This window comes from Palaemon carinicauda, chromosome 11 (assembly GCF_036898095.1).
Source record: "Palaemon carinicauda isolate YSFRI2023 chromosome 11, ASM3689809v2, whole genome shotgun sequence".
Lineage (NCBI taxonomy): Eukaryota > Metazoa > Arthropoda > Malacostraca > Decapoda > Palaemonidae > Palaemon > Palaemon carinicauda.
In genome coordinates this window covers 62,064,268-62,079,058 of record NC_090735.1, presented here as the reverse complement: position 1 = coordinate 62,079,058, position 14,791 = coordinate 62,064,268, and the positions used below count along the sequence as shown (strand labels likewise).

At 34.8% G+C, this 14,791-nt stretch overlaps 1 protein-coding gene across 1 annotated transcript in view; it reads left to right on the top strand.

Moving 5' to 3' along the window:
- LOC137650039 (plasma membrane calcium-transporting ATPase 2-like) overlaps positions 1 to 14,791 on the top strand; it is a 145,609-nt gene that overhangs the window by 48,309 nt on the left and 82,509 nt on the right. Inside the window, 1 exon segment of the mRNA XM_068383061.1 lies at positions 9,304 to 9,438. Within this exon segment, the coding sequence (XP_068239162.1) occupies positions 9,304 to 9,438 (135 nt within the window).

The window sequence follows — 14,791 nt, the reverse complement described above, 5'->3', positions numbered from 1 at the left end:
AACGAGATTCTGTACAACAATATTTCACCTCATAACATGAAAAACCCTTCATGATACAAAACGAATTACAGTGCGAGATTCACCCATCTGCTGAGAATAATTTTGAAATTTGCGCGTCCCCAAACTGTAAACTCGCCACCATTGTCCCGCTCTCCCATTTGTTGCCTCCCTACTCTGATGTTAGTTACTGCCGTAAAATCCTGCTCTACTATTGGTCAACATCTATCCCATCATGCATCTACGTATCAGAGTTTCTTGACCATTTCATTTCGCCAGCGCTATTGTTCAGATTGTGTTCGTGTTGATGATTTCGTTTTTGTGGTTTTAGTTACTGTACTGCATTTTGTTGCGTTATTCAACTCGTGCATTATTGGTCATGGGTCCCAAGAATGTTGCTGTTGATCAAGAAAAGAAGAGGAGGATGCTTTCTATGGAGATGATCAAGAAATATGAGGCTGGCATACAGTTGTCATTGCTATATACATATGCCCTTTATTTGTGCAATTAAAGAAGAGACAGACCTAATTTATTTCTCAAAAGTAAATTTGCTGACAAGAATTACACCTAGAATCATAAAGTTCAAGAAACTTTTTCAATGCTGAGATCTGGATGTTGAGAAGCCACTGTCCTGGGCCTATTTACAATCATACTTTGAGTTTTCCTAGGACTCTAATTCATGCCCCATAATTTCCACAATGCAATGATTTTAGCTAGATCTCTATGAAGAGATTCAGCAAACCCAGATCTACATTTAGGAGATGGAATTAATGGAGAGTAGCATCATCTGCATATGCAATGAACTTGTTTTCAAGGCTAGACCACATATGTATATATAGTATGAAAAGTTGTGGTCCAAGAACACTAACCTAAGGAACACAGATATCACATTCCGATACTCAGCAATGAACATCAATGCTTTTTGGATGAAGTGACTCTAATAGCAATGAAGGTGTTTGCCAAAGGGTGTATGGAAGAAACTCTGTCCTTAATGTTTAAAGGTTTTAAGTATCCAATAAAGATCATATAAAAGGCTTTGGGATTCCTTAGTAAGGAACTTGAGATAAAGTTGGAAGAAGTGTTGATTGAGGCCCCAAATCAACCACTTTCTAATAATGGATAGTTGGAATTGAAGGATCAACAGAAATGGAAGAAAGTTTCCCTGTTCCAGAATCAAGGAACTTTAAGCTTGAAGCAAAGCAGCGTCATTTTTATTATTTATGGAAGCGTTTAGCAATCTTTGAGGTCTAGGATTCTATAGTCGACCATTTTGCAAAGTGATCTTATGCTGTTGAAGATATGTTCCTTCCATAGGACAATTTTTGAATGCAAGAGGAGGAATACTACCCACGAAAGTTCAGATCAGTTCCATATAAGAGTCAAAAAACGAAAGGTTTTAGTATAAAGTCATGCCTTTGCTGGACGGTGAAGAACCTCTGCCATCGACATCAGGTTTTACAGTAAAAAAATCTTATGTATAAGCGGCGTCAACACCAACAACCATATCGCCTTCATTCTCCTCCAACAACTAGTTCGTAACTTCTGTGGCTACTGTCTTTCATTTCCAGTAAGCAGAAGAGATTCCTAGGTCAGGTGAAGTAATCATTGATTGTGTTAATATTACTGTACATTCATATTTTAACATTGTTTCTGGTTTTTATAAAATGATAGCTGGTTGTAAATACTTTGTGTTTATTTTGTCATTGTAGGGCACATTAGTCACTTTTTAGGTGGGTTTCAGATCTACATTGAAAAATTTACTTCTGTCACTTGTGAAACCAGTTAACATCATAGGTTGGGATGTTACTGTATTATTATTACTTCTATGAAACTCACCTGATGTTCATATTCCTTCTTCTCTGAAGCTTTGTTTCATCGACATTTACTCCTGAATTTTAAAAATTTCCATTTGCTCTCCTCTCAATACTGATGCCTCTAGTTAAGTAATGTGACTATTTAGAAGTTATTGGCAAAAATCAAAGCCGGGACACACCAGAGAATCTCTGTCTTTTTCAGCTTGTGTCGCATTGGTCTGACACACCACGTCCTCCAGATTGTTAGGTTTTCTAGTGTATTTTAAGATTGATTTGTTGGCAACTATGCTCAAGTTCTTCCAAGTGAATTGTTTTTGGTATCTTGATCTGCATTCTTCTTTTGTGTCTTGCACTGGGGACAGTATTGTGATTTAGATAAGAGTTGCAAGGAGTATGAAACCCTCACTGTTCCTCTCATGAAAAACTACAGTATGTTTCAATAGTTACCAACGTAATGGACAGTTCCTAGCTCAAATGAAACTTGCTTTTTTTTTATAGAGAGGAGAATTATGAAAGTAATGAGATGCCAACACCAAATTTGAACGCAGCACTTAACCAATCCAGTTTTGATTATGATGAGCATCAAGAGGTCTTAACTTCTTTGGCTTCTTTTGCGATATCTCAGGCGGCCAGAAATTCTTCACTTAATTGTGAAAATTTTGATTTTATCAGTCCACTTGCTAACCTTAACCTGATTAATGTAGTTGTGTCTAGTGGTAATAGTATTTCATTCAATAAGAGTTCTGATAGTGCACAGTACATTACTGATTTGAGATACTCTTATAGAGTCTCAAATTCTTTTGTTACTTTAGACTCTTCTGCTGCAAAACCCTTGCATTCCTGCAATCCTATTTGCTCTTTTAGGCAACTAGATAATGAGGCAGAAGACAGAGTTGGTAGACTGGATCCTAATATCCCACCACTCACTGAAGTAAGCTAAGTGCACTTAAGCATTTATATGTGAATTTGCACTATTCCACTGTAACACCGTGGTAAATATTGTATCTTCAGGGCTCTTGTTGTTTGTGGAACACAGTATAAATTTTGAAGCTCGCCAGCCCCCTCAGAATATCTAGACATGCAAGGTATTTCGGTCACTGATTCAAGTCCTTCTGGCATGGTGTTAATCCTCACAAGGTGTTGTAGTCTTATGGTTCAGTCGTTACCTCTGCCAACCACGTTGGAAGGAGGTTACATTTTCACCCCTGTTTTTGTGCTTGTAATTTGTGTCTGCTTGTTTGTGAACAGCTTTCTGGCCATAACTTTAATCGTAAAGTAATGAAACTTCCATGGTATAACTGTTATGTAAAAAGCTGGAAATGTTTAAATTTTGGAAGTTCAAGGTTATTGGCAAGCAAAAAGTCCAATTCACATAAGCAGCAATAAGTTTGGACATCGTTATCACAGAGACTTCAAACTTGGTTCATATTTGAGTGCATGTAAATCCACGCCTATTAATACATGTTAAGGTCAAAGGTCAAGGTCAAGGTCTACCAAAGGTTGAGAAACAAGCTGCTGCGGCAGAGGTCTATGCTCTAATAAGTGCCCCTCTAGTTCTTTCAGTGAGGAAATTGCTTCTGTAATTCCCTTCAGGTGGTATTTACTTTACTACCACTAAATTCACATTTTAGGCATATTCTTTTTACATATATAGTTGGTATTTGGGGCATCTAAATGTTGAAGATAGCACCTATTCCCAAAAAATGAAAACTGCAACATAGTTTCTTCCATGTAATATTTGGTGCCAACGCGTGTTTCAAACTACCTTTCTTCAGGGCTACAATGGTGAAATGATAGAATTACACTTCATTGTAAATGCGATGATGGTGAAAATTTAAAATACTAAAATATTTTGAGACTGAAAAAAATAATAAGATTTGATAAAGGAAAACTTTGAAATGGTTGCTAGTTGGAAAATTTCAACATTAATATGGAAATATATGAATGAATTTTCATTGCTTCATATGATCTCATGACAAGTTCAACTTCCTTCCCTGTCTATTTGATGAAGATTATGATTCCACAACTGCAACGGGTTTGACACCCCTCCTTCATGATAGTTATTGCTCTACTCACACACTCGGATAGTATAGACAGACTTGCAAACTATGTTGGTCCCAGTTCAATTCGTACCAGATAGGTGCTGTTCCTAATGACAGGCAGTTTTGAAGTAGCTTTCTCACTTCCATCTATTAATTTTTAATGAAACTCGATTATGAAATTCGTATTAGTGATTACTGGAAGGCTATTTAATATCCTTTTTAGATCATGGGTACTTCATGACTTTGAAAATTGCATTAAAGGTAAAGCATAAAATAACCTATTCCTATTTTGTGGTTATATTTAAGTGATCTAATTATCATTCCTTATGGGGCTGCATCCAGGATTGAAATCTTTGGGCATGAAGCATTCTCATTTCCCAACTGAAGCTGCAGCATGGCTTCCAATGATAGTGTTTATAATATCTTATCCTTGGATGGCCTTATAATATCGTATATTTGTTGTGCTTGTGATAAGCCTTTTACTCTACATTCGAGTGTTTTTATTATTCCTTTAGTATAGTGTAAAGGATGGTATCCATTTTGATCAATGAGAAATCCATCTTGTCGTATTTTACATCATTTCCATGTGGTTTCAGTTGTATAGTTCTTTGAGAGTAGTACCAGATATATAACATACATTTATATTGTTGCAAGTATGTTAATCTTTCAACAGATATCAGTGCAATTAAAGTGAAATATTAGGTTTTATGTCTCAAATACAGGATTTTTATCAGCACACTATATTTGAGTTGCTGATTGAATTATATTGCCAACTTTATATGAAAGGAAATAATTTACTCAATAGAAAACCTTCAAATAGAGGGGACTAGTATTTCTTATAGAAAATTGAAAAGGCAAAATTATTTTTTTTATCATAAAATCACACTACGGGTTAAAGGATTTTTAGGGCATGGAAAATAAATGAAAGCCATTTTTCTTTCACTTCGAAGGAGAGTTCTTCTGGTGAAAATAAATATATTTTTCCATTACCAGTACAGTAAATCAAAGAAATATGTAAATTTGATTTATGTAAGTCTTGTTGATTTATGTAAGAGCCTTGTCTGTAATTTAATTGACAAAGTGGCAGAATAAAAATTTTCAAGCTATTCAGGAAGTCACCGGGTGAGAATTGAGGTATTGTATCTTCAACCATTGTCTAGTGATGGTAAAAAACTAATTTTCTGTGATATTATAAAGGAACTACTTTTCTTTATGTATTTTGGACCTTTTTATTCCTATATAACAGTAAGTCAAAAATCAAAATTGAAATATTGCTTTATTCAGACTAAAGACATGAATGGAATTGATGTACAGTAGTTTGTACATGTTCATTTGGACTAATTAATTTTTCATAATAGATTATAATTTAAGCACTCCCCTTTACACATTTATTTTATGACTAAGCTTGTGAATATTTTGATCACATTTTGATATTTTATTTCATAATTGTAAAAGCTTCCTGATAATATCAATAAAATCTAGTGTATGGATTACATAGTTTTCTAACGCTCAGTTTAGGGTTTTAGACTTCATTGGAGAAAATGTGATGATAATTATATTTGTAATTGCATTGTAGTAACTTAGTTTAGATATGTATAATGCTCCTGTATATAGGGAAAAGAAGTATTTTTTTATATGCAGAAATACAATGTGTTTTGTTTGAGATGCAGTGAGTGCCTGTGTTGAAGTTAGTTTGTGAAGAAAAGGCTCTTAGTCATTTTTGTGAATGCAATATGGCCGAATGTAAATAAGTAGTGGACACCTTAAAAGAAGGAAATAAAAGAAGATATCTTTAGAATTTTAGCAAAGGTAGTTGGGATGGTTACAAATTTCAGGTTTTGTGGGATGTAAGAAGCGAATGATAGTTTTTATATTGCAGTAGAAAGAACATTTTGCAAGTTATATGTATTGATCCTGACAAATATTTTATACAAAACCTCTTGAACAGGGTTGTCCGACCTTCTAACTGTGCAGGTGAGTCCCAAGCCTCACCACCATCTCCTGATGGTAACAGGAGGGGAAGGTAAATGTGAAGCCTGTATGATTGTTGAAAAGAGTAATCAGGAGGAAAGGGAAATAGTTTTGGTATTAATATAGTTTTATGGTAGTTTTCATTGTTGTGACACAAAAATTTGTCTTCATTTATGTTAAATAAGAGCAGTGTTACACTTGTAGATTTTTTTTTATTGGATAAACATCAATAGATGGAGGCTGAATAGTGGTGTGATAGTTGTAAGGATACCTTGTTCGTGTAATGCTAGTAGTGTAACAGACTAACTAGGACTGTGGCAGTGCAAGGGTTTAGGAGCAGGAGAGTCTAAAGTAATTGAAGAATTCAAGGCTCTATTAGAGGCTTTCAATTTTATAATGCACAGCAAACTTTGGGAACCTTTACTGAAAGAATTGCTAATATAACTAGACTCAACTTGGTAAGTTAGATTCAGTTTGGCAACCAGGCTCTTAAGGATAAAGTTATCACTTTTAAGAGATGATTTACTGAACTTCTGATTTTAACAAAGGAAGCTAGCAATGTCAAAAGCTATTGAAGCTCATCGCTATCGAAAGTTGGCTAACCATGTTGCTTATTTAAAGGTGGAGGCGTGTTATTGTCTTCATCCCCGGTGTAATTAACTAGCTTAGTATTTGATAGATTTTCCCCTGAAGTAAAAGCAAGTTTCCTTTAGTTCCTTGAACTATTAACATGATCGGCAACCATTGAGGCAAGCCTTTTCTTCATAATGGTTACCGGTATTTAAATCACAGTTTTGCAATTGCCATGATGCACAAAGAAAATGCTTCATGGTCTCCCAGAAACAATTTCCTTGAACATTCAATGCAATAATAGCTGAAAAGTCCAGAAGACCTCTTAGTATGCAGTAATAGGTAAACGGTGTAGAGAACATCTGATGACAGAGAAAGTGAAAGGACAAAGAGGCTCTGGCACGTCAGTTCTGGGCTTCTTATTACTTATTGCTAGAATGTTCCATTGTATTATATAGGGCATTATTTATTGAAGGGAAAGAAATGGGGAAAATTAACTTTTTTTTTTTTTTCCTTTGGGTAAATGTTGATTAAACCGAAATTCTAGAGAAGCAATATGAACATCAGGTGAGTATAGAAATAAATTTTATTAAAATTCCATTTTCTACTGTAATATTTCTACGTTATTTTGGAGGTGCTGCATTAGTAACAATATCAAGAAAGAGTAAGAACGGTACTGATAAAGAAAAATAATTATCATTCAATTTATTGGATTTTTTTGTATTGTCTGGAATATTATGATACCTCCATGTGTTTTTCCAAATTTTCATATTCTTAGTTCATATCTTAGTTTTTGTAAAACTAAAGATCTTTGTTGTGCATTATTTGAATTTAAAATTCGGTACTGTAAGGTTTTGTTTTTACCTCCATATATGAAGCCTGCTGTGACAACATGTGGCAGTGTAATAGTGTTAGAAGTCTATGCCACAGAGGGAGAGAGCTGAAGCAGTATGCCATCATGCTCCAGATCATTAGATTCCACTCTTGTGGGGCCAGACAGTTTCACAGCTGGAGCTTGGCATCCATGGTCTATCGGTCATGTCCTCGGTAAACTTGTTTTGCGAACCAACCAAATTCTAGGTTGTGTGTGTAGATGACAATGAGCTGTAGACCCAACAATGAATCTTGACTTTATTCAACATGAGGATTGATAATGACAAATTTGCATCTATCCATGAATAACATTTAGGAAAATTTCACTCATCATAGTAATTAAGGAGACTAGATATAAATATGGCAAAGAAGGCATATGGTAGCTTTTGAATCAAGATGGGTCTATTGTTAGCAGTATAATCAAGGAAAAAGTAATTTAAATGTGACATAACTATGATGCTCCTACATTATCCGGTATGGAATATAGGTGTTGGTTTCAAAGAGATGGCCATGGTGTTGCAATGTAAAGAAACCATGCACTTTTATGTCTATTATACAAATTACCTAATAATAAAAACTTAGAGGATGGTTCTTATTACAAAGTGTGGTATAAAAATCATATAAAGGAAAAAATAGATTAGGGTACTATTAAAAATGATGGACTGTTAAGTGAGGATGTACTGGCTATAAAGTATTGTCTAAGGGGCCAAAAGTACATACATACATATACCAAGGCATTTCCCCCAATTTTGGGGGGTAGCCGACATCAAACAAATGAAACAAATAAGGGGACCTCTCCTCTCTACGTTCCTCCCAGCCTGACAAGGGACTCAACCGAGTTCGGCTGGTACGGCTAGGGTGCCACAGCCCATCCTCCCCCGTTATCCACCACAGATGAAGCTTCGTAACGCTAAATACCCTACTGCTGCTACCTCTGCGGTCAACCAAGGCACCGGAGGAAGCAGCAGGACCTACCGGAACTGCGTCAAAATCGCTCGCCATTCATCCTTATTTCTAGCACGCTCTCTTGCCTCTCTCACGTCTATCCTCCTATAACTCAGAGCTTTCTTCACTCCATCCATCCACCCAAACCTTGGCCTTCCTCTTGTACTTCTCCCATCAATTCTTGCACTTATCACCTTTTTTAGCAGACAGCCATTTTCCATTCTCTCAACATGGCCAAAAGTATGCTGCAAATATCATTTGAGCACTATCTAAAAGGATTGTTTATCATCAGGTAGCTTGACAAAGACCACTGAGAAATATGTACGGGAAAAAAAAATGTTCCTTAATGGAAGGAAATAAGTGAAACATTAGCATTAAAGAAGTTTGACAGTTCTTGGGAAAAAATAAAAAGTAATGGAATTAGAGTAAAAGTAAGAAACCTTTGCAACTGGGCTTAGTAGACACTTCATTCAATTGATTACTGTTCACAGAGATGGAATGCGACGTTTATGTAATTGCAGGAAAAGTTAAAAATTGTTACTGTGTCATACTGAAGTATGACGTCATTAAGGATGGATAAGACTAGTTCCATTTTTAATTTTTAAAAACCAATGAGTTTGCTTTTAGTACTAGTCATAAGGTGATAAAGTTAACATGGTTTGCATAATATACAGTGTACCCAATTTATGTACACGTTAACTATCCTGTTTTTATCAATCAGTTGATAGTTCCTGTGTACGAACAAAAGTTGTGGACCATCTCATATATCAAATGGTATTACTGTATACACATTTATGTATGTCTACTTGTTTTGATGCTTTAATTTGTTTTACTGTGATTTCATATACATTGAAGATGTTCATTATAATCTATGGACAAGTTTTAGGAGTCTCTGTAGCACAAACTAAATACGAATAGCCCTTTCTTTGTTATTATTTAGGCATGTCACTGGATATGGTTTTTATCCTTAATGATAGCAGTTTTTATGATTGTTATTACTTGGACATTACACTGAATATGATTTCTATCCTAAATGAGAATTTTTTATGAAAATTCTGAAATTTACTTTGATATTTTATGTATTTTTACAGGTACACATGTAATGGAGGGTAGTGGGAAGATGCTAGTGGCAGCTGTTGGTGTTAATTCGCAAGCTGGTATAATTTTCACTCTTCTGGGAGCTGCTGCTGATGAAGAGGAGGTTGAAGCAAAGAAGAGAAAAAAAGGTATCGTATGTCATAAGGACATTATCATTTTCAAGTTTAGAGAATAAGTGCAAGTTGTTCGGATTTTCAAAATAATGGCTTAGCTTTACACTTCTTGTTTTACAGGAGCTGAAGAAAAAGTTTAATTTTTTTATTGTCATCTTACCATGCACACTAAGGTTGTTAATTTTAAAAAGGTTGGGTGCTTTGGAGATGTACTGTAGTTTTGATATCATAGCCTTGGCATTCTACTTGGTATTATAGTAAAAAATTAATTTTGATGTAAGGTTTTTACAAAATAAGTGGCAAAACAAATGAGTGTTTTAAGTTTTACAGAATCTTATCCACGCTTATAAACATCAAAGGAAATTATTCTTCAGTTTTATCAAAAGGAATTTGTTAAAAATATCAAAATTCATTAGGGTCGTTTAGGAAAATGATGGGGAAATTTTTAATAGATTAAAGGTTGGCAAGAGATATGTATAAAACAGTAGACAATGCATTGCTTCACTTGTTACTTGCATCAAAATATCTGTTACCTCATATCAGTTTTATCTCATAAGGTTAGAAAATGTTTACTATGAGTAGGGGAATTCCTGAAATGTTTGGCCTGTTTTTGGTTTTCTAGACCTAAGTTCATCTAAGCTACAACTCTAGTTGGAAAAGCAGGGTGCTATAAGCCTAAGGGCTCCAACAGGGAAAAATAGCCCAATAAGGAAAGGAAATAATGAAGTGAACAAGCGACAAGTGAAATAAAAAACTACTAAAATATTTCAAGAACACTAAAAAAAACAATCTTTCATATATAAGCTATAAAAACTTCTAAAATCAGGAGGAAGAGAAATAAGATACAAAAGTCTGCTTGAGTGTACTCTCAAGCAAGAGAACTCTACCCCAATACAGTGAAGGACCATAATACAGAGGGTATGGCACTACCTAAGACTAGAGAACAATGATTTGATTTTGTAGTATCCTTCTTCTCGAAGATCTGCTTTCCATGGCTAAAGAGTCTCTTCTACCCTAACAAAGAGGAAAGTAGCTGCTAAACAATTACAGTGCAGTGGTTAACTCCTTGAGTGGAGAAGAATTGGCTGGAAATCTCAATGTTGTCAGGTGTATGAGGACAGAGAAGACTGTGGAAAGAATAGGCCAGAATATTCGATGAATGTGTAGGCAAAGAAAAAATGAACTGTAAACAGAGAAAGTGATCCAATGTATCACTCTCTGGCCAGTCAAAGGACCCAATAACTCTAGTAGTAGTAACTAGAGATATATGTCCCAATGCTATATCTTGTGTGGATGGCATATTGCTGTACATAATAAGGTATAGTAGTATCTCAGTTTATGAGTTTAATTTGTTCCAGGAATGATCTCATAACCTAAAATGCTTGTATTCTAAAACAATTTTCCCATAAGAAATAAAGGATATTCACTCAGTGCATTCCAGAAGTCTATAAATACATATATCGACTCATTTTTAAAGGTTTTTAATGTAGTTTTTAACTATCAGAAATGAGTACAAATTAATATTTCACAATAAAAAAAGAAATAGCGATAAATTACCTCTCACTTGGAAGAAGAGGAGGAGGATCTAGAGGAGATTGACACCCTTTATGCTGTCTTGTTAAAAAGGACATTTGCTGTTGTGCTTATATTCTTTTGGTACAGTACTTCTTGATTTAGTGAATGGTAGATTCATCTTCTTGATTTAGTGAATGGTAGATTCATCTTCTTGATTTAGTGAATGGTAGATTCATCTTCTTGATTTAGTGAATGGTAGATTCATTGATGCTGTAATGGTAGCCTCTATTTGCGTAGCTTCTTCCTTTATTGAGCATGTCAAGGAGTTTCATATTCACCTCCATAGGAAGCATCTTTCTCTGATCAAACTGTCCCGCTTATGATACTTGTGTAATCTGGGGATTAGTAGTCAATCGGCAGTTAGGGTACAGATCTGCATGCTCTGATTGGTTGTCTCCTCTACTAGCCAATGTACGAAATCATCTGGACATGCTAGGCTACTCTCCTCACGCCTCTTGAGTTTCATTTTCCATATATTATTATTATTATTATTTGCTAAGCTACAACCCTAGTAGGAAAAGCAAGATGCTATAAGCCCAGTGGCTCCAACAGGGAAAATAGCCCAGTGAGGAAAGGAAAGAAGGAAAAATAATGTTGTAAGAACTAACATCAAAATAAATATTTCCTATATAAACTATAAAAACTTGAACAAAACAAGAGGAAGAGAAATTGGATAAAATAGTGTCCCTGAATGTACCCTCAAGCAGGAGAACTCTAACTCAAGCCAGTGGAACACCATGGTACATAGGGTATGGCACTACCCAAGACTAGAGAACCATGGTTTGATTTTGGAGTGTCCTTCTCCTAGAAGAGGTAGATATGCGATTTGTCACCTACACACACTTCACATTTTCTTCTTTCCAACAAACTAACTTTATTCATTGCATTCTCTTCCAGACACTAAACAAACTGTATATTGTACATTGTATTCTTGCTACCAAACCAAATTTGTGCATTTTTATTTATTAGTGCAATTCATTTTCTTACCCTTATGCCCAAAAATGACTTTTTTAACAAAAAATAATTAAGATATGAAAAATGTAAGTCTTATCTGCCAGCAAAATCCCGCAATACCCTGTATAGATTTAAATGCAATATATTTATAAATCTAAGATTTACGTAAGGTGCGTTAGGGTTTTGAATTGATGTTACGTGAAGGGCTATGATTTAAAAAAGAAAATTATTTGAATTATAATGTCAACTTTTTAGCAGACAAAAGATTTTTCGACAAGACATTTAGACCTGTGTACCAAGCTAACAAACTTAATGAGCTTTGGACAAGTTTCATTTGTTATATGAACTTTGGACAAGTTTCATTTCTTTACCAAGATATAGCTTGGGAATTTTTTGCTTTTTCACTTAGTAATGACTCAAAATTGTATAGCAATATATAGTTCTGGGAATTTTTGGCATCTTCAGTTAGTCTATCTGCCGAGGAACTATCCCCTAATTTTGGGAGTAGCCAACATAAATAAAGAACAAAAGGGGTAACTTTTATTCTCTTAGCTCCTCCTAGCCAGACTAGGGATTCACCTGAGTTTGGCTGGTACTGCTACAGTGCCACAGCCCACCCTCCCCTGTTATCCACCACAAATGAAGCTTCATATGCTGAATCTCTTACTGCTGCTACCTCAGCAGTCAGCAAGGCGACAGAAGGAAACTGTAGGGTCTATCGGAGCTGCATCACAATCGCTCGCCATTAATTCTTATTTCTAGCATGCTCTTTTGCCTCTCACATCTATTCTCCCATCACCTATAAGCTCCATCCATTCACCCAAACCTTGGCCTTCCACTTGTACTCCTCCCATCAACTCTTGCATTCATCACCTTCTTCAGCAGACGGCCATTTTCAATTCTCTCTACATAGCCAAACCCTCAACACATACATATCCACTCTAGCAACTCTTTTCTCTGGTATATTTAGCAGTATTTATACCTTAGAAATGGTGCTATAAGGAGCATTCCACTGGGTGACTCAGGTCCCTCACCCAGAAATAGATTTTTCCTTCGTCAAAATCCCTTTCTTTGTAGATTTGCAATGATAATTGTTGTGTTTTCATTTTAACTCTAAGTCGTAAGAAGATGTGTGAGGGCTACAAAATCCACCTTGAATTAGGCTCATTTTTTTTTTTTCACAAGTCAACATTATTCAGGTTTTATGATTATGGCTGTTAAGGAGAGTATAAGAAGAATTTTTTTCCTAATTGCTAGGGAAGACCCTCTTGCCAAAGTCACGTCTGTAAAGGTTGGAAATCAACAGGCTGTAAAACTTTGTAGCATTTATTTGTCAGCACAAAAAGTATCTTTTTAGCATCTTGCAATTACCAGTCAGTTATATTATCTTGATTACAAGTTAATCATGCTCAGATCTCTTGGCGTGTTATATGATGTGGTAGATTTTTAGTTGCTCCTCTTTATCTTTCTCTTTCTCTTTCGTTTCAACTTCCTGTTTATTGCCTTTCGAGACTAACTACTTGTCTTGGTTTTGATTCACCAGTGAATGTTACTTCACTTAATTTTGACAATTCAGAAGGAACAATTTGAACGTAAATATACATTTGGTTATTTCAGATCCCTTCAACTTTTGTCAGTGCACTATATAAAAGAATAGTTTTTCTTGAATGACAAAATAATTGTATTAACAGAAATCTGAATTAGAGAGGGACACTTCATCTTGAATGACAAAATAATTGAATTTTGTAGTATAGAATTTGTGAAGTTGTTTTTGCCACTTGTTTTTTCTATATTTCTTTCTTTCAAGCTGTAAGAAAATTCCAACAATGCATGTTGCTCAAAGAACATAAACTGCCAAGGTTATGGTTGTTTTCATGAAGATACTTTAGTCTTAGATAGTCTTAGAGTATTGTAGGCATGTTAGTTAATTCATTGTATAGATGCTGAAATGAATTTGAATCTGATTGTAGTGTAGCACATTAGACCAGCTGCTAAAGGTTAGCCATATTTTTATTATTTGGTAGTAGGATAACCTAAAATTTTCAGTTAGTTTTACTTGAGACACTTTTCATTTATTGTTATTAGAAATATCATTAACACTGCTAATTTCATTACTGAATGTTGCACTTCTTATATTTTTTGCTAAATCATTTGTATTAGTGAAAGAGGGTTTACTGTGGTAGTACAGTACCAAAAAGAGCCTTATTCATAAGATTTATGTAAATTTAGAAATTTAGATTGTGTGTACCCACGAGTTAGAGGCATTTGTGTTGAATTGGACTGCACATTAAGAAGGCAGTATTATTTGTTAGATTGACACACTTGAATGCATAAAATGGTCTTTGTTCTGGTTCCTAGTTTTAAAACTTTTAGGACTTAGATTTATGTTTAGAGTAAAGTATGGATAGAATGGGAATTTGTAAGTTGCTCTGTAGAGTGAGAGAATTTATTTTTTAATGTGTTGCTTTTGATATTCTAGGTTTTATGGAGTATTTTATATTTTAAAGTATTTAGTTACTTTTCTTAGTCGTCATTGAGTTTTTTTTTCAAATTCAGTTTTCAAAGTGTTGTTTATTTGTAAGTTCTAAAGATTTTTTATGTAGCATTTCCTCAGGTTTTGTGTGTGGATTCTACAACATATTTTTAATAAGATTCTTTTAGCAAATTTAGAGAGAACAAATTGATATTCATACCCCTTGGTACATTTCATATAGTTTAGGATATGAATTGTACAGAGATAATGGTATACTTCTACTGGCAATCAGTAATGCCAAGTTCTTTTACATGACAGTAACGTCCTCTTTTTAAGTCATTTTTATATTCGGAATAAAATATTCAT